The 19,148-nt window shown below is 42.5% G+C and overlaps 4 protein-coding genes across 5 annotated transcripts in view; 2 read left to right on the forward strand and 2 right to left on the reverse strand.

Annotated features, from left to right (window-relative positions):
- Positions 1-258: 258 nt before the first annotated feature.
- tmem234 (transmembrane protein 234) lies at positions 259-3,841 on the forward strand. Of its 2 annotated transcripts, XM_071896873.2 has the most exons (5): positions 259-282; positions 646-797; positions 908-974; positions 2,040-2,132; positions 2,850-3,841. In XM_071896873.2, exons 1-5 carry the CDS (start codon positions 264-266, stop codon positions 2,972-2,974), a joined length of 456 nt encoding a protein of 151 aa, XP_071752974.2. In that variant the 5' UTR covers positions 259-263; the 3' UTR covers positions 2,975-3,841. The 2 variants fall into 2 exon arrangements, with proteins under 2 accessions (XP_071752974.2, XP_071752973.2); XM_071896872.2 differs by lacking the exon at positions 259-282 and having other exon boundaries at positions 624-797.
- Positions 3,842-5,243: 1,402 nt separating this feature from the next.
- Positions 5,244-10,750, reverse strand: dcdc2b (doublecortin domain containing 2B). Its single transcript, XM_078289635.1, has 11 exons — positions 10,455-10,750; positions 10,162-10,213; positions 8,401-8,471; positions 7,800-7,931; positions 7,552-7,686; positions 7,362-7,401; positions 7,057-7,122; positions 6,183-6,354; positions 5,827-5,936; positions 5,581-5,649; positions 5,244-5,252 (listed from the first exon to the last, which is right to left on the reverse strand). Exons 1-11 carry the CDS (start codon positions 10,748-10,750, stop codon positions 5,244-5,246), a joined length of 1,152 nt encoding a protein of 383 aa, XP_078145761.1.
- A 1,263-nt stretch (positions 10,751-12,013) lies between these two features.
- On the reverse strand, positions 12,014-14,674 carry iqcc (IQ motif containing C). The gene is made up of 5 exons (XM_071896817.1): positions 14,625-14,674; positions 14,214-14,357; positions 13,759-14,128; positions 13,090-13,211; positions 12,014-12,173 (listed from the first exon to the last, which is right to left on the reverse strand). The coding sequence occupies exons 1-5, from the start codon at positions 14,664-14,666 to the stop codon at positions 12,138-12,140; spliced, it is 714 nt and encodes a 237-aa protein (XP_071752918.1). The 5' UTR covers positions 14,667-14,674; the 3' UTR covers positions 12,014-12,137.
- A 363-nt stretch (positions 14,675-15,037) lies between these two features.
- fancm (FA complementation group M) overlaps positions 15,038-19,148 on the forward strand; it is a 54,005-nt gene continuing 49,894 nt past the window's right edge. The window contains exons 1-4 of the mRNA XM_071896876.2: positions 15,038-15,725; positions 15,806-15,978; positions 16,082-16,159; positions 16,627-16,785. Of these exons, the coding sequence (XP_071752977.2) occupies positions 15,038-15,725; positions 15,806-15,978; positions 16,082-16,159; positions 16,627-16,785 (1,098 nt within the window). The remainder of the gene's footprint in view (positions 15,726-15,805; positions 15,979-16,081; positions 16,160-16,626; positions 16,786-19,148) is intronic.

Below are 19,148 nucleotides of genomic sequence, written 5' to 3' on the forward strand. Positions count from 1 at the left end.
CTGGATTCCTTCAGTCCTACAACGTTTAAAAATCTAAAAGCTGCATTCAAGATCACAATACTGTTGCAAGTCATGGGATTGACGTCGTCTAATCGATAAGTACATCGACTTTATTTCACCTTCTTATTTGTTTTAGAGGTAGATCTAACTGTAATGGATAGATTTGAGGCCATTTTGTAATCTGGGCTGTTTTAACATTGTTCAATGATAATTGAAGAACACTCTCGCGCGACTTGAATGCAGCTTTACCGGGAACTGTTTACATGACAATGGTGTCCGTAGGTGAGTGGCTAAGTTATCTATTATGGATTTGTGATGTTTGCTAAGATTTTAGTTTATTTTCGTATTTGGTTTTTGAGTATCTGTTACTACTACTTCTTTAGTATCACTCAGATTATTAAAAAGCGAGGAAAGACCACTGATAGCACACAAAAACATCCAGTATAACGTTATGTAGCATCAGTTGTAAACGCAGACAACAATTGTTTGAGTAGCAGTAAATCTATGTCGGTTGGTTTCTCCAAAGGAGCCCAGGTCCTACAGTAGTGACACATTTTTTCCCATTTTCGTCGGACCACGTCGTGTTAAACCTGCACAGCATTGCTAATATTTGTAGTACATTAATGGTGACTGTCGTGTGTTCAGTGGAGGTGCTGTGTCTGCTGCTGGTGTCCGTGCTGTGGGGCTGCACCAACCCTTTCCTGAAGAGAGGCACTGAGGGCATAGAGCATGTGACCCGGACCAACAAGGTGTCACAGCTGCTGGCTGAAGTCAAGTTTCTCTTCCTTAATCTCAAGGTAAATTATGAACTCAAATCCTTTGTTTGTCAGCGTGTGTGCGTGTTTAAAATGTCTAGGTTTCGTTGTATTTGGTTTAATCGCTCCTTATTCCTTGAATTCCCACCCAGTACCTGGTCCCATTCCTTCTGAACCAGAGTGGATCTTTGGTCTACTATTATACTCTGGCTACCACAGGTGAGCTACACACAAAGTCACTACCCGATGGCTGCCTCTCTTATACTGTGAAATACAGCATTCATTGTTTTATTAATGGTATCAATCTATTGTCTGTCACTCACTTAGTGTAAGAGAGCTCTGTGTTAATGATTCATTAATTGATTATCCATGAATTAATTGAGAACAGGTATGCACACAGACAGATATGGGTAAGCATCACACATAGCACATGGCACAACGATATACACACGACGCATAACAAATTACAAACATAATTTAGCTTGCCTTCTAATCCATGGCCTCAGCAAGTCCAATGTACATCATTTCTTACTAAGTATTCCAGTTTTCCTCCATCATCAATATATGGCAAGATCAGCAGAGAGGTATACCAAAATACATATTAAATACTGTATATGTAAGCCCAAATATCAATATATACATAATTGTATATATAATTTTGAACACACAAAACCCCACAAAAGCTGTTACACATCCAAATATATCCAAATGAAGAGGTAAGTCAAATTGTTTAGGAGAATAACTTAGCTTCCCTTATATTCTGTCCATGCCTTAGCCATAAAACTTGCAGTCCTAAACACATAATTTCTAAATAGCCGTTCTAATATTTCCCCATCATCTGACCAGAATACATTTTTGTTTTTGCCATGCATAAAAAAGTGATTCCTCAAATCATCATATAATGTACAGAGAAACATCAAGTAGAACAGAATTTTGTGCATTTTGCATCTTTACATCCTCAGACTCCAGCTCCATGGGTCAGTACTGGGCACACACAGGAGCCCAGACCTTTACACACTTTCAATTTACTAATTACTGAACCCAACGCTCTTCCTGCACTCAGCCAGTGACTCTATCCTTACACCTAAATTAGTCATCAGTCACCAATAGAGTTGGTGAGAACACATCCTTTTAATTTAGACGATGAGTTGATATTAGGGTAGCTGTTGGCAAGATCCCTGGAAGAACAGGTGGGAGAATAAATCCAATTTAACAAAAGTTCATTTGATTTCAGTCCTGCAGACATTTTTCCTCACATCTCTTCTCTCTTCTGCTTTCATCCAGATTTATCCCTGGCTGTTCCTGTGGCCAACTCACTCACCTTCCTCTGCACCCTGCTCACTGGCAAGTTACTAGGTGAAGAGTTTGGAGGCAAACGTAAGTGACTCATGTTGACGACATTGATGCATTAGCTTACTTCCAGAAGACTTAGGCGATCAGATTGCCTGTGAGGCGGAGGAGATCTGAAGACTCTGTAAGAACATGCAACAGTCCTCCAAAAAAAAGTAGCTCCAGTAGCCTCCAAAAATGAGGCTACTGGAGCACATTTGGACACTTTGGGGATTAACTCAGTAGTGTTATATAAGGAAAAGATACAAATCATTTTTCCTCACATTACTTTATTAGTGTGATAATTGAGTGGTTAAGTCTCCAGCCTCTGTAACAACATGTGTGCTCGCACTGTCCTGGAATCAAATCCCACCAGAGCTTTCTCTCCTCTGTCTCTCTCACTACCTTCCTTCTGTCCTACTGTAAAGAACAAAACTCAAGAATAATGACAGAATATATGACAGAAACTTCAAACTTACAGCATAGGTTCCCCCAGTAGAGTAGATGATCTGATTAGATTTTGGAGCACCTTGCTGCATAAATGTGCATATTAATGAGGAAAAACTGATTTTCTTGAAACTACTATATCTCCTTAATGCTTTAAGATACAGAGTTCAGATTAAAGGTTATATGCAAGCCTCAAATTGATAGATAATCCTAGTCTAATTAAAGAATCTACACACCTGCATGAGACTAGTTTGAAGCCATGAACACTGGCGCGACAGACTCAACTGAAGTTAAATCAACCACCTCTCCCCTCTGCAGGAGCTGTTGCAGGAATGTTCCTCACCATGGCTGGCATCACTCTGTGTGTCATAAGCTCCATCGGTGACAAGGAGAACACGGGGGAACAGAACCAGGCCGTACACCAACGCCGGCCGACTTCTTGATCTTCCTAGATCAGGATTTAAGCAAATTCCCATATACTGTACCTGCAGCGAGTTTGTAGAAGGCGTAAGGACTGGAGGGGAGAATCTAGATTCAGGTGGTGACACTGCACAGCTACAGCTCCGGTGGGAGAATTGTGCCTAAATGAACTCAGTGTTGGTTCAAAAAGACCCGTCTAGAAAGTCCTGTGCTGAGATGGAGGGATGTGGGTTCACATGGGGTTCACCTCGGAGCTAGACTAGATTTATGGTCCTTGCATAGAAATCCCTGGTTGTTAACTCGAAGCACTCTGCTGCCTCGCCATGTTACTGGCATCTATACAAACACTATAGAAACCACATACAAATGAGGTTAGGGTTGGAAATGGACCAATTAAATCTCAGCTCCCAGTTTAACAGGGATATTTTACTGCGGCTGCCTTCTGTCAGCTGTGGTGTGTGTGGGGAAGAGCAGAACAGAACAGAGGACAAATTGCTGGTTAGCTTGAGGATAAAGCTGTTTTTGATTCACCTATTTTTCTTAGGCTCCTCCTCCTTCCCCTTTGCTGGTGATGTATTGCCACAGTAGATATAACATTGTTATTTTCTTATGTTCTTTGTGAAGGAAGCATTATAAGGAACTTCAATGTGAATGATGCTTGCTTAGTTGCTTTAACAGAGACCCTGCTCTATGTGCTGTAAACATGCATGTAGATGTTGTACAGTAGACACAGTTTCTATTCAGAAATAAGAAATAAGTCCTGTAGTAATATATTTATTTTTTTATTGTCACAGTCCACATATTTAATAGACACAAGATACTGTACAGATGACATTGTTATTGTTTTGATATACTTGGCTTGTTATGTTGCTGATATTGCATTAATAAATTGTTGGAAAAACATGATTTTTCACCTGTTTTGTCTTCTATGACCGATTTATGCAAAACAAAAACATTTTAGGTCTAGCGTGTCACAAAATATTGTTTCTTATATACATGTTGTTTATGAAATATATTGCATCACTGAACATTCACTACACAGTATTTGCGTCACAGTTATCCCTGTAAAATACAGTTTTAGTTCTCTTTTATTGAGAGGACGTCAAATGAATGCTTGGCTCATTAGCACAGTTCAAATACTACTATTTCATTTTGATTTGACATTCATTTAGCCGCATAGGTCATTGAAGAGATAATCCCTTCAACAATAATTGCTTGGTTATCTGCTATGCCTGTAGCCACAGTTCATCAGCTGATCTGTGCAGACCTTGGGTTATTGTGATGATGTGACCTCCTTGACGAAGCCTCCATTCTCCTCAGCTGCCAGTCCTTCCTGACGATTGGACTGTTCTACTATAACTGACGGGGGATCCTGTGGACTCCCCTGTTGGAGCAAACCATCAAAACAGGGTAAAAACAACAGCAAGTGAGCAAACTTTTTGATTGGACGTGGCTGTAATGATGCCAAAAAGAACTGTGATATACCTTCTTAGGGTTTGGGGATTGTAGATTTGCCCTTTCTACTTCAAACTCCCCGTTCTTTGCTTGGATCCCTCCGCTGGCTGCAGAACTGTCAGATGTGGACGACGAAGCCCTTGAGTTTGAAGAGGCCAGCTTTGGCTCCGGCTCCTTTTGAGTGTACAGACAGAATTCATTGCTGCTGATTAAGTTTGTACTCAATGTAAGCTCTTACATGTTGTACAGAGTAATTACGTGTGTGTGTGTGTGTGTGTGTGTACCACTATTTCAGCAGCAGACGCACAATCCTCCTCAGCCTTGCCAGACTTTTGTACTGTTGCTACAGACGTATTCAGGTTTTCTCTCACTGACTGTTGTTCCATGCCATTTTGTTCAGATGACTGCACCTTTGATAGGACAAACATATCATCCTGTAAACCCATTTGATGCAGAAAAACTTAATTGAACCTTTGGTCATACACACATAGTATGACCATCTAAATGCATTACACATCCATACACACACAAACACACCTGCTTTCCATTGTATTTGTGTGGGTGATTTCTCTCACTGTGCACCTCGCTCTTCATAATCTCTGTCTGAAAAATAGATGAGGTTTGATGTTTTTTCACATCTATCATTTATGCTGGCTAAGTACTTAATAATACACAAATAGAGGAATACCTTGGATGCTTCTGTATCAGACTCAAAGCTGTGACTGATAGAATCCCTTTTCTGGACTGGTATGGGTGAGCCGGTCGGTGTTCTTCCCTTTCCATTTTTCTGCTATCAACAGCAAAAATGTGTAATTACACATTCATCACCCCTATTTCTCAACTGAGCTGAGTATAATTTGGCAAGAGCACCATAGTTATTTGTAATACAGACCATCATGTGTCCATCATCCTGTAAATGATGATCATTTGTCCAAATTATACCCTCATCCTCAGGGTCTGTTCATTATTCATAAAGAAAATCTTTTCGCAATAGCCCTACGCTTTACCCGACAGTGGAAGAATATAATTAGTATAATCAGTGTGATAATCATTATAATCATTGAGTGTGACTTTTCCCATTTGTTCATGTAGATGAGAAGGTATGGTAAGGTGGTAAAGGTAAGGTGAGGTAAGGTGATGAATATAAACAAAAGACTGCAGGCATCATGCTCACCTGCTCTGTGTCGTGCAGATAATCATCTCTTTCATTTAGGTCCTCATCCTCCACTATGGCTGCCACTCTCTTAAGGTGGAAGAGAAAGAAAGAAGAGTGCAGAAATGAGAGATGGATTCACCTCTGCTTTAAGCCTATATTCCAGGGTTGAGTTTAGGGCTGATTGCAACATATCTCCTTCAGTGGGATTGTAACATGTGTATCATTAGGGGAGACTGGGGACATTGGGATGACTGTGAAGTTAACCTGGTCAACAGGAAGGTCTGTAGCTGTATTTTCATCCTCCTGCACCTCCTCAGCTCCTCGTACCTCCTCTCTCCTCTTCCGCGCTCCCCTCTTAAACACACTGGGCTGGACTGCAATAAACAGAAATCAAAACGCTGCTGCTGCCACGCAAAAATCAATATACTCAATGTGGCAGACATGAAACTGGCTATCTAAAATTATATTTAAGAAAAACAGACACAAGATAAAAAAAGATACAAGTCACTTCTGTCTTGTTTTGTTATCTGATCTTGAACAATAAAAGTCAATCTTGCACACATGCACGAGTGTGTGTGTGTGTGTATGTGTGCGTGCATGTGTTTGATGGGCGTCCTAACCAGATCGACTGCTGACTGGCGGTCTTGGTTGGCCTCGGTCTTTGCGGATCTTGACGGGCCGGGCGTAGAAGACAGAGCTCTCCTCCTCTCTCCTGGTCCTTCGCTGAGCGGCTTGTGTTGCTGCAACATCCGCAGCTTCATCGCCCGTCGACTTCACCCTGCGCCCATCTGACTGGAATTCAATGGGTAAAATAGAATAAACTAGTCACTCATGTGTAGCCAGAGATGGAAAGTAACTAAGTACATTTACTCAAGTAATGTACTTTAGTACAATTTTGAGGTACTGGCACTTTGCTTGAGTATTTCCATTTTGTGAGACTTTATATTTTTACTCCACTACATTTCAGAGGGAAATATTGTACTTTTTACTCCACTACATTAATCTGATGGCTGTAGTTACTACTTATTCTGCAGAATAAGGTTTTACATGCAAAACATATGATAAGCTCATGGAATATGATGCATTTTAGAGGTTAAACTCCCCAACAGTATATGGTGCAGTTAGGCCTACAACATTAAAATACTTCTTAGAGGGTTAATGCATCAGTAATTTAACACTCTGAAAGAATGACTACTTTTACTTTTGATACTTAAGTATTTTTACTGCTAATACTTCTATACTTTTACTTAAGTAGAATGCAGAACTTTTACTTAAGTATTTTCCCATTATGGTATTGATGCTTTTACTTGAGTAAAGGATTGAGTACTTTTTCCACCACTGTGTGTAGCCATATCACATACAGAAAAAAAACAGCTTCTGTACGTCTCACCAGTGGGTTCATTGTGTTAGGCAATACAAACCAAACAAATCAGCATCTAACAGGAAGGCGGCACCTGTACTGTGAATACAACACAGTGGAGGATTGTTCTCTACCTCTGGGGAGTCGAGGAGAGCTGAGTCACTGTATCTGTCTTCTGGACCGCTTCCTGCTTTCCTGTTCTAAGAGAAACACAGAAGAGGTGTCCTTTGTTGCCTATCTTTGTTTTTCAGTTAATTATGTTTTGACAGCTGTCATTCAGACCTGGCATGTTGCAAAGGAAGCACCGGCTGCAGTGTAATTGGAGTGTTAAGACAATATTTTTGGGGACATAACACATTTAACAACATTATGATACACCACTGGAAGGAAGGTGAGTAAATTATATACTGTCAGTTGAAAGTGGAAAACCAAAATTTACCTCAGCTCTCCGCAACAGCCTCCTCTTTCCTGGGTAATATCTGCAAAGTAAAGAAAATCATTGTAATGTAAAGAAAGTGAGAGATAGAAGTAGTATTTTCTGACAATCCCTATCTCATGTTATAGCTCAAAACAGTCAACACACACACACACACACACACACACACACACAGGCGGCTGAATAACAATACCTCTCTGTGGCTTTTGAAACCAACAGCTCCACATATGGAAGTTTTTTGAACCTTTCGGTTCCCATGGCAACATAGCAATGGCCGGTCTCCAGTTCTCCTGCTGAGGACACAGTCACTCCCTCCAGAGAGCACAACCTGATGAAGCACAGGGGTTAGACAGATATTTATGTGTCTCTCTGTTTGCACGCTGTGTGTGTGTGTGTGTGTGTGTGTGTGTGTGTATGTGTCTATGTGTGTGTGTTTCTGACCTGCGCACAGCTCCGGTCCGTAAGCTGACCTTCTCTGTGACCAGACTCAGGATCTGTTCCAGGTCCTGCTGCATGCTCCGGGGAATGATGAATCGGAATGGCGGACACAGCAGATCTCCATTACGGACAACGCTGAATAGAAACATAAAAGAAAGTGAGCTCAGATGATAACTGCGTGGGCTTTGGATGGTTATTTATTAGGAATGGGACAATATGCCTATCTCATCTCAATTCGATGCGTGATATGGGGTTCACAATTCGATACAAGCAGAAGTTCACCGGCAACAAAGTATGACAGTATGTGCAGAATTATGTTTACCGGTATTTAAAGTACAAATAATAGAATTTCGATGGAGAGTTTGTGAAATTGTGATGGGAAAGCCGTCTCATTTGTGATTACTACAGCAGAATAAAATGTCGCTAATATCGCAATTCATTTTTCTGCCCTACGATACGTATTGTCACAGTTTTGTATTGCAATATATTGAATATTGATATATTGTCCCATCCCTATTATGTGTATGTGTATGTGTGGGTGTGAATGTGTGTGTGTGTGTGTGTGTGTGTGTGTGTGTGCGTGCATGTTGTCTGCCAAACTCACTGTATGATGCATGGTACAGGTATAAACTTCCTCCATTTGGCTGAGACATTTGGCCTCTGGATTATTCTTGCCTGGTGGGGGAATCCAGGAAATAAGACTGTGATGATGGATGCTGTTGCATAACATTATAATGTTGTCTTTTGTTCAGTAATATAATACATTTGTAAATTCCCTCATCGGATTGACGTCATCCACATTCTGCACATTAAATGCACAGTACATCCACCGCAGCAAAGTCAGATATCCAAAATGTGTAATGAATGAATAACTATTCCACTCATGTCAGCTCAAGTGCTGCAGCCATGGAAACGAACGTCACTCCAAGTCTTTTCCAATGGCACATTCACATGCCGTGTCTGATCTGAGAGCTGCTCTCCAAGCTGTTACGTACGACCCATGTCCTCACATACCAATGAAATGTGGAGGCACTAGAGTCAATACTCGCTGACACCCGCGTCCGCTTCTGCAATAAATCAGTGAATCCAGAACAAACCACACACAGCATATCTTGGCTTAATGTCTCTACTTTGAAGTGACGCACATGTGATGCATTTACAGTGTCTCTGAAGATGAAGCGAAGGCGTGGGGCCGTCAATATGGGACTGGGCATTAGGCCTGCCCAGACATGCACACAGCTTGATAACACTGTGCGGAGGGATAAGGCTTTGTTTTACCAGTAGGATCACACTCTCTCTCTCTCACCCGCACACACACACACACACACACTTCCTGCATTGCTCCACAGCAACTCACAACACAGGCATGTAAGACTTTTAAACCAAAAGCCTCTAAGACACAGTAGCTAAACAATCTGCTTTCCAAATGGCAGACACCCAAGGCACACACAATTACTCTCCACTCTTTCATGTTTTTCAGAAAAGTAACACTGACGCTTAAAGACCAAAAACACACTCTGGGTCTGAAAACCATTCAGTCATCCCTGCCAGCTGGTCAGAATACAAAGCAAGCACTCGCCATCGTGAGTGGCTCTGAGTGTGTGTATTTGTGTTTGTGTGTGTTTAAGAAGGCTTTGAAAATAGTTTTGTGTGAAATGGTGTGGTATAAGAGTCATTCATGACACAGAGAGAGCCCTTCTCTGCATAACACTACCGCATCACCATGCCCTGCCTGCCTTTCAATATAGAGAAACAGGTTTAATTCTAACGACTAAAGAGAGCAAGGTCGGGTTCAGATTCATTCAGAGACCTAATTTTCCTCGATGAAAGTTTTCAGCGTATTGTGTAACCTATGGTGCAGTTTGACACCTGACTTGTGGCTATACATCTAACTGTAATTACTGAATGTAATGTCACTTTAAGAGCGGTGACTCCTGCAAGCTCTAAGTGAATGGTTGATGGACAGCACAATCATTAGCCGATTATTTACGGTAATTTACATGACAACCGATGACATCAATGGGACCGTAAGAGCGCGGTCTGACACACACAGTCACAGAAAGTGAATCTAATCTACCTAATGCTAACATAACAAAAGGCATATGTGCCGTTAAATATATAGGCAAATATGGACTTGTCTCGGTAATGGAAAATCCTGCACTAAGCTACACAAACAGTCATTTTCATCTTTGACTTGGCACGAGGTTCAAATGGTGCAGATACAGCTTGATATGAGTGGTGAGGCCCGGCTGCCCCCGTTGAGCAATGCGGTGGTGCATTCCTCCTGGTTAGACTAGGATTAATGAGTTATGGACTGATCTGTTGGCCTGAAAGGAAGCTGCCCACATGAGAAACCATAGCCTACCTGAGTTCCTTCACGGGCAACTGGCTGCTTTTTCATTCCTGTGTTCAGGTAACTACATGTGAAAACAACAACAGATATGATAAAGAATAACAACATTTGAAAAGCAGATTAGCCTGACACCAACACTTCATTATTTGCTCCATGTTCCAACACAGGATTCACTCATTCTGCTGTACATTGGACATCAAAACACAAAAAATTGTATTTTAGGAGGCAGAGAGCCTCTTTCCTTATGGGAACTGTACATCAGAATGATTAGTTACCAACATTTAGTATATGTGTCTTGTACTCACTCCAGTTTTTTGAACCTCTCAAAGCCCGCAGCAACATACTGGCCTCCAGTCTGAAGGTCCTGCAGCTCTATGACCCTGTGGCCCTGCCTGGGGGTGTACAGGCTCCTGACGGCCAGCGGAGCGCCGATGCTCTGGGTCACTTCGTTTAGAAAGGCCTCCATAGTGGCCACCTGTCGCTGGTTGACCACGAACCTCCGCCCGCAGTAGAAGGGGTCTCCGTTCCTGTACACCACCACGCTCTTCACTGGAGGCAGGAGAGCCGCGGCTGCAGAGGAGGTCCCACTGCTGGCAGCCATCTCCGAGTCCACACACCCGCCACACAGCAATAAAACATGGAAGCACAATGTCAGTCCAGGCTGGTTAGTGTCTTGGAGTCCACACACACAGGATGTAGCCTCATTCTCAACACATACACACACTTCTGCTTTATCCACCGAACCTGGAGCTGCATTACTGACCACCTTCATACACTAAGATATGCACACTCACACACCACATTCTTTCAATCTCCTCTTTGGGTCACACTGTCCAACAACTACACACCCATATCACATGATCTCTCATCTATCGACCACTTACACACACGCATTGCTCAGACACTCACTAGCCTGGCGGAAGGTGAAGCAGAGAAATTGTAGAATTGAAGGCAAAGGTGAAAATTAGTCCCAGCTCTCTGTTGTTGTGGTCTGTCTGGACTCCCACTCACCACGTTCTGCTCTCTTTCCCCTTCACACACATACACACACACGCTACTCCACTGACGGCTGTGAGTATTTCCTGGTTGCCATGGCAGCATGGCCAGCAATGACTGGCTTTGTGGGCCAAACCATCAGCAGCAACCACAACAAAAGAGAGACAGAGGAGGAGAGAATGGGTGGGTCGAAGTGTTTTAAGCTGAATCAATAAGATAACCTCTAAACCCAGTCGTCTGTTTTTCCAAAATAATTCGGAAAGTAGACATGAACTCCCAAATGATTCAATACCAAGCAAGTGCAAGAACCAGCAGCTGAAAGAGCCATTACTGAAAATTCTCAGAAATGACTCATTCCAAAAAATAAAATAGGGCTGGACAATGCTGTTTACACTCAAATTAGTCTCTTGCTTTTTCCAATTAACACTTTAAATGACACTGACATCATTAGAAGACAGCAGCATTATAGTGGGCTGTCATGTGAATATTTGTGGGATGAACTTTTCACGTGATGAGAGCCCATTCAATGTGCTCCAAATGGGAAATTTGAGCTTCTGTGAGGCCATCACTTGAATCTCTTTCATGAATCCTCATTCTGAACAACAGTCACTACCTCAACCTACAATATAATGCTATAAAGACAATGTCAGCACCATTCTAGTAGCAACAACAGCAGTAAGAACAGTGGACTTGTTACATTCCCAAGAAAATGTGTACAATACTAGAAAATACAGAAAATATTAGAAAAATAAAGTTTATTCTTTTTTTTTTTCCAACAAATAACAAAAACAATGTACAGCTTTATAAACACATAATATCTTTGAAACACGTGATAAATACTATCAGAAAAGTAATTTATATACTCTGTGCACTTGTCTCATAAAGTCATTGCTAAAAGATGCCATGAGAGTGAGTTCAGTCTATTGTCCTCAGTCAGAGCTTCAGTCCCGTATTATTAAGTCCAGTTCAGATGACTTTGGTTACGTCTGCTGTCAGGATGTGCTCAGCCTCTCTTTCAGTGACAAATACTGTAGGAAAGAAGAGAGAGAGGGGGAAAAAATCATTAAAAGTTCATTTTTTTGCTGCAAAGTTATACCCTGTAATCAAATGGTTGAGTGAGCACACTCACGGTGCATGACAACAAATCTGCAGAAAGCAATGGATTATGCAGGCGACATTATGACACATGCATACATGTGATTCTCCTGGCGCTTTTCTTGGCAGTGAGGTCTGAAGTAATTATTAACTTTCTGTCCACAATTACACTTGAAAATTGAGTGCTAGGGTGCGCTAGTGCATCCCGCTTATCCTCTCTGTGGGTTCAGAGGGGTTTATATTGGGCTTTCTCAGTGCTCATTACTCATTATATTTCTTGGCCCCTTTACACTTTCTGGAGCTGCAGGGTGCTGCATGGGAGCAGTGGTCTGGGATTCATGAAAATATTTATTTTGTTAATGAATAAATTAGAGGATTCAATCAGTACCCAGTTTGACAGCTTTTGACAGTTTACAGCTGAACATGTTGTTTCTTGATTTATACATTTTATGTACAGTTTTGGTTGCAAGGTCAGACTGTAGGAACAAAAACAGGCTTATACATGTAGCTTTAGGAACCATGTTTATAAGCATCAGCTGGATGTTTATAGTCTTTGGGGCATGTTGACAGTGCAGTCAATAAGTAGCAACTGATTCTGGTTCTGCGTGCAGGCTCATTCCCTGTCTCAGGCACTGGCTGCAAATATACAATGGTTCTTATTTGGACCCTTACAATATGAGTACTATTTAGAGGAAAACAACTTCTTGGTCCTGTGCACCTACTTACTTATTTCTGGAGGTCAATCAATAAATTTTATCTTGCAGCGAGAGCAATTTTCTTACAGCAGGAGTCTGCCACTGCTGAGTGAATGTAGGGGAAACACTACATCTCTCTCTCTCTTTCTCTCACCTTTTTCCTGCTGGCAATGGCCTGTTGGAGCCAGAGCAGCTCCATGGCGAGGGTGTTTCTATGGAGACGCAGGGCTTCTGGGGTGCGGGGCACCTCCTGGGCCAAACAGTACTGCTGCGGACCTGGGGCAGGGATGGCATATTCAGAATGATTGATAAGGCTTCTACCCTCACAGCTACAGCTACAGGAGACAAAACAAGGCTGTTTACAACCAGACACATGAAAAATGTCCAACACAAAAACACATCTGCCATTTGGAGTTTGTTTCCAACGCATTTTCTCCTCTTTCGAGAATTTTCTTGAAGCAAATGACTAAATCCTGAAATAAGTCAGATCACTTGACTAGTATCAAGATAATATCACTTCACTTCTTGAAACAAATTGTAATGCATGTACAATAGGTGAAGTTATCTCACCCCATTGGCAAGATTCTTCACTTGTTTTAAGAAAAATAAGGCTTAAAGACTCCATACTTGACTAAATGACTTCTTAAAACTGATATTTTTTCAGCACTCACACAACATGCAATCATGTACCTGTGTCACAGAATAATGTGAATAATGACAGATGGAGACACAGATCAAAAGTCATCTTGTTTCCAGCCTTTTGACTTGTCTTTCATACACAAAAAAAGCCAGTGAACACTTGTACTACATGTACAACTCTCACCTTTGTGAGAGTGACCGTAGTTCATCTCCAGCCCCAGACTGCTCCAGACAGTGGTAGCGTCTCCTGTGCTCTCCATCACTCCTCCGTCTTCATCCCCCACCTGGTCCCCCGAATCGCTGTCTCTCTGCCCCTCTCCATCCCGTCCAGCGGGTATACTGGGGGAATAGACCCCGGAAAGGGAGACCTGTCTCCGGCTGTGTGAATCATCTCTCTCAGCTTCTATCTTCTCTGGAAGGAGACGATGATCTGCTCCTCTCTCCTCCGACAGGGGTGCTGTTGGTGGATTCTGGGGACAGGCACTGACATCTGGTCCTGGTTTCAACGACCTGCTGACAGAGCAGCTTGGCCTCGGTCTTAGAAATGGGCCATCCTGGTGATGAATGATAAAGAGTATGAATAAAAGATTTGATGTGCTGAACCAACACAGTCACATTCTCACAATAGTGTCATCTTACAGTGTCTGTGAAGTGGGGAATGGGGACGATGGTCTCCCTCCACTCTAAATGGGCCATGTCCCCATCAATTTCTCTCACGACGTCTTCAAAATCTTCCCGTGCACGGTAGATTTCTTTTCTCACCAAGTATCCACGGACATGTGCCTAGCGAAGAGAGGAGAGTTACACTAGCTTACTAGTAAGTTACACTAGCTTCCTGCCTGGTAGCAGCCTACTGGTCAAACTAACGTTAGCCATATGACTGAACTAACGTTAAGGCTTGCTAACAGCTAGCAGCTATTTTAAAGTAGGTTAAACAAAATACAAATCAGCTGCAAAACACCACAACCATAAAGACGGCTTGTAATATCTACTATCCATGTCATTTTATAATAAAAAATAATGCCAGTCGCTTTACTAGCCATTTAGTACCTGAAAATAGGTTAATATCTTCTCCCACTGACTTCTGTCCATTGCTATGGTAACGCCGCTATGCTGCAAATGTCGCGGGAGATGGACACGAACTTTTGATTTTCTTCCGGTGTTACACTCAAAAAATAAAAGCCTCTTCGTGTGAAATATGGCTAACCATGCAACTATCTCAATTCAGCTTTTAGTCAGATATATTATTATAGCTACGATAAACTTATAGTAAACCAATTTAAACTAAGTTAAAATAATACAAATGATTCTGGAAGAAAAAAAAAAATCGTTACACAGTGTTTTATTTTGGAAAAACACGTGGGCGGAAGTAAATGTGTGTTTATATATTTTTTTTCATTTCGTAGTGTTGCCGCTCGCCACATGGGCTTGTTTGCTCAGGTTTAACACCACAACTAGTCAAAATGAGTAGTGGAACAAATCAAAAGACTTTGTTCCAGAGTTGGGGAGCAACCGTTTCTCAAAGCAACGTTGTTCAACCGAAAAATACAGGCAAGAAAGCAGCCGCTGGACGGCGTAAAGCAACCCCAAGCAGCACTGCAGCTAAAACACATCCTCCTCGCAGTTCACTATGTAGTGAAATTGGTCAGGGGTCCACCTACACACCAGAGTGCCAAGTGAGGATACAGGACCCTAAATCTGCTGATGAAGATGATGATGATCTGATGGTGGTCGCTGTCTATGAAGCTGAAAGGACTCTGCAACTTGATGCAAACTTTGACCAAGATGACAACCCGGTAGGAACAGACAGCACTGCCCTCTCCCCCGTCCCATCAGGCGGACAGTGCTACCCAGACTTCCCTGGCTTTGACAGCTCGTCAGCTAAGGTATGGATCTACCCCTCCAACTACCCCATCAGGGAGTACCAGCTGAAGATATCAGAGGCCGCCTTGTTTCAGAACACCCTGGTGTGTCTTCCCACCGGGCTGGGAAAGACCTTCATAGCCTCTGTGGTCATGTACAACTTCTATCGCTGGTACCCATCGGGGAAGATTGTATTTATGGCTCCCACCAAACCGCTTGTGGCGCAACAGATTGAGGCCTGTTACAAAGTGATGGGGATCCCGCAGACACACATGGCGGAGCTGACAGGTATGATGCTGTAAATGACAAACTCTGACATTCCACTTTTCTGCTTTTACCTGTTACTGACAAGACTATCTGATCTGCAGGCAGTACAGCAGCACGGCAGAGGCAGGAGCTGTGGAGGGCGAAGCGGGTCTTCTTCCTCACCCCTCAGGTGATGGTGAACGACCTGTCCAGAGACACCTGCCCGGCCCTGCAGGTCAAGTGTGTGGTGATCGACGAAGCCCACAAGGCGCTGGGCAACCATGCCTACTGTCAGGTACAGAGGCTGTTTCCCTCCTGAGTATGTTCCATCATGCACAATCTTGACATGAAGCTCATGTATTCATGGCTCTTGACTCGTTTTTCTCCCCTTTCCTCAGGTGGTCCGGCAACTCGGCAGTCAGACTCGGCAGTTCCGCATCCTGGCTCTCAGCGCCACTCCGGGAGGAGACACCAAGGTGGGTACAATGTGTGTCTGTTCATATGTCTGTCTCTCTGTCTGTCTTTTTTTTATTTATATAGGAAAAAAGGCTAATACACTATACGAGGTATTTAAAACACTATGGGCCCTACTCAGCAAAACTGCTGGTTTGCAGAGGGTTCCTGTTCTGTAGCAGCGGAAAAAGAAAACAAAGTATTTAAAGGGGAGATGATTCAAAAGACATACGTATTTTGAAAGAGATGGGGAAAATATACAAGAAAAAACAGTTTATAAAAGAAGAAACAAAGGAAGAGATTAAGAATATAAAATTAGTCTGGCTCCTGATGTGGAGGCACTCCCAGATATTACCTAACTACAAGTCAATGACGACTGACCTGACCCTCCAGTATTTTATACACCTTGTCGTTTAATGATGACAAGAGATGTAAATCTAAAAACTGCTTCTCCATCTAACTGCTCCTCTCCCTCACTCCGTCCCTGCAGTCGGTGCAGCAGGTGATCTCTAACCTGCTGATCTCCCACATCGAGCTGCGTTCAGAGGAGAGTCCAGACATCCAGGCCCACTCCCACCAGCGCAGCGTGGAGAAGGTGGTGGTTCCTCTGGGAGAGGTGGTTGCTGCTCACCAGACACGCTACCTGCAGGTAGGCTCACGCCAACGCTGCGTCGTATTTAGCTAGAATCCCCTCTCTCTCTCTATAACTTTTGTCTGGTCTTGCAACTAAACGTCTGACTCGGAGGTCAAAGTTGAGGGGATTTGAAACAGGCCACTTTTTAGGCAATCTGAAGTGCCAAGACTGGATTTCTTTCTTGTCAGTGTAATGATTGTATAATTTAATGGCAGCTGCAGTGTTTTATGCAGATTAATTCTTATTTTAATCAAGCTTTTCTTATCCATAACATTTTCGTATTCAGATTGCATCATATCAGTAATTTAAAAGAACAAGTCTCATCGCACACTGTCTCACTGAACTCACTATTAATATTCACACAACTTTTCGGTCATTAGACCTTCGTCAGGTTACTTTAAAAGGCACTACAAACATACCTGTATAGACAATAGCAAAAATGTACCGACCAATCAGGACACACTATTCCAAGAAATCGCTAACACAGCTTGTGGCTTATTAAGGTCAAAGGACCCACCTATATCAGTCATATCAGTAATAAGATCACAAACACGTCGACAGACATACACACACAAACTTAGTTTTGTATTCAAACTTCCCTCCACTGCTTCTTCTTTGGTTGCCTCATGACCCATACTGTGTGACATTTGTTTTTGGCGCTTTGCTGCCACCTTCTGGTCAATATGTGCCTCTTCAGTACCAAAATTCCCTTCTCATGTCAGAATCCTTTCTCATCGTCACCTTTCTTTTCCCATCGCTGTGTGATGCTTACTGGGCCCATTAATAACAGCTGGACTGATGTGTAATGAAAACAGCATCCTAGGCGCTCTGTGGTCTGTCTGTGTGTCTGTGTGGTTGTTAGTCAGGCTAGATGGGTCTGGATCATCAGAGGAACCCCAGGCTCTCTCCCTGTCATGAGTTGGTTCATTAGTGTCTGTACTGTACTGCAGGTATGCAGCTGCACCTCAGACCAATCTGCCTCAACTGGCTGGACAGCTGGAATGTCACAGCTGCGGTTGAAAGATTAGGCCTGTTGTATATTATCCCCGCTGGGTCTTCATACTCGAGATAAATACAAGTTCAAGTTTATTTAAGGTGCTTTATCACAGTGATGCCTCAAGACACCTTACACACAGCAATCATCAAATAAAGAAAGAAAGAAAGTCGTCTGGTAGAATCTTAAAAAATAGCAAAAAAGATTTAAGGAAATAGATTTGGGTTGTGTGTTGATAGTGTTGTTTTTCTCACTCGTTCCCTAATTGTATTGAGTTTCCTCTTTCTCCTTCTCTCCTTACCCCGTGGAAAGTGTCTGTAACCTGCTGATTAACCTCCATTTCTCATTGCCTTTATTTGAAAGCAGCTGATTTGACTAGACGTTACACAAAGAAGCTGATTAATGGAATCGTAGTCAGTGTTTTGACCTCTCAGTGTCGGTCCCGAGGCTTTGAGAGGATCAGGAGTTGAGACGGCCTTGTGCTTGGGTGTAAACTGAGCTCTGCTGCAGTCATTCAGGCTGAACAGACTGTCAGGCAAATCAGAAAAATGAACCAGTTACCCAGGCAGCAGGGTTTATGGTCAGTTTAATGAAGTGATAGATCAGAGATAGATTAGTGTGGATCTTCATAACCTCTTAAGCAGGCTCCTGTCTCCTTATGTCTCAGCATTGTGGTTGTGGTTTTGATTGAGCATGGAGGGAGGCAGAGGCTCTATCAGAGACTCTATAGAGACATGGCAGCCAGCACACTGTGTTGCAGTCTGTAATGGAACCTGGTGGTGTTAAATTAGGGCTTTTAGTTTTTGTGGCATTCCCTTTGAATCCGCACTCTTTTGTCCAAAAACAATTACGTTTTTCATTAAATCTGAAGTGCTGATCTGAAGTTTGTAGCCGAGCCCATAATAATCTGTATATGCACAAGACAAGATGTAAGAATCAAAACACCCAGGTTCATATTTCAGTGTCATTTTTCATTTATATTATATTGCCTTTGCTAAAGATTATTACTAACTTGAATCAAATTCATCATTTCCGGCTTTCAATAAGGGACTAGAGGCCTCCCATCAGCTTGTTGTGTCATATTCCCATGAGAGAGTAATATACTGTATTGTTCAGTAGGCGGTACTCTGTAATGATACATTACAGTGTGTGTGTGTGTGTGTGTTTGTATGTGTGTGTGTCTCCCTCTTGTGAGGGCTCATCATGTTACTATGCCCTAGTAACTGAGCCCCAGTTCTTCCCCTTAGTCTATCCTACGTTTCAGAACAAATTGGGGCGTGACTCCTTTTGTTTGCCACATATTTTGATCTCAGAAAGGAAATACTAGCCTTAAGGCCTATTCTACAAGAAGTATAGTTGTTGTTTGGTACACTGACCTCCAACA

Source organism: Centroberyx gerrardi, chromosome 17, assembly GCF_048128805.1.
Source record: "Centroberyx gerrardi isolate f3 chromosome 17, fCenGer3.hap1.cur.20231027, whole genome shotgun sequence".
Taxonomy (NCBI): domain Eukaryota; kingdom Metazoa; phylum Chordata; class Actinopteri; order Beryciformes; family Berycidae; genus Centroberyx; species Centroberyx gerrardi.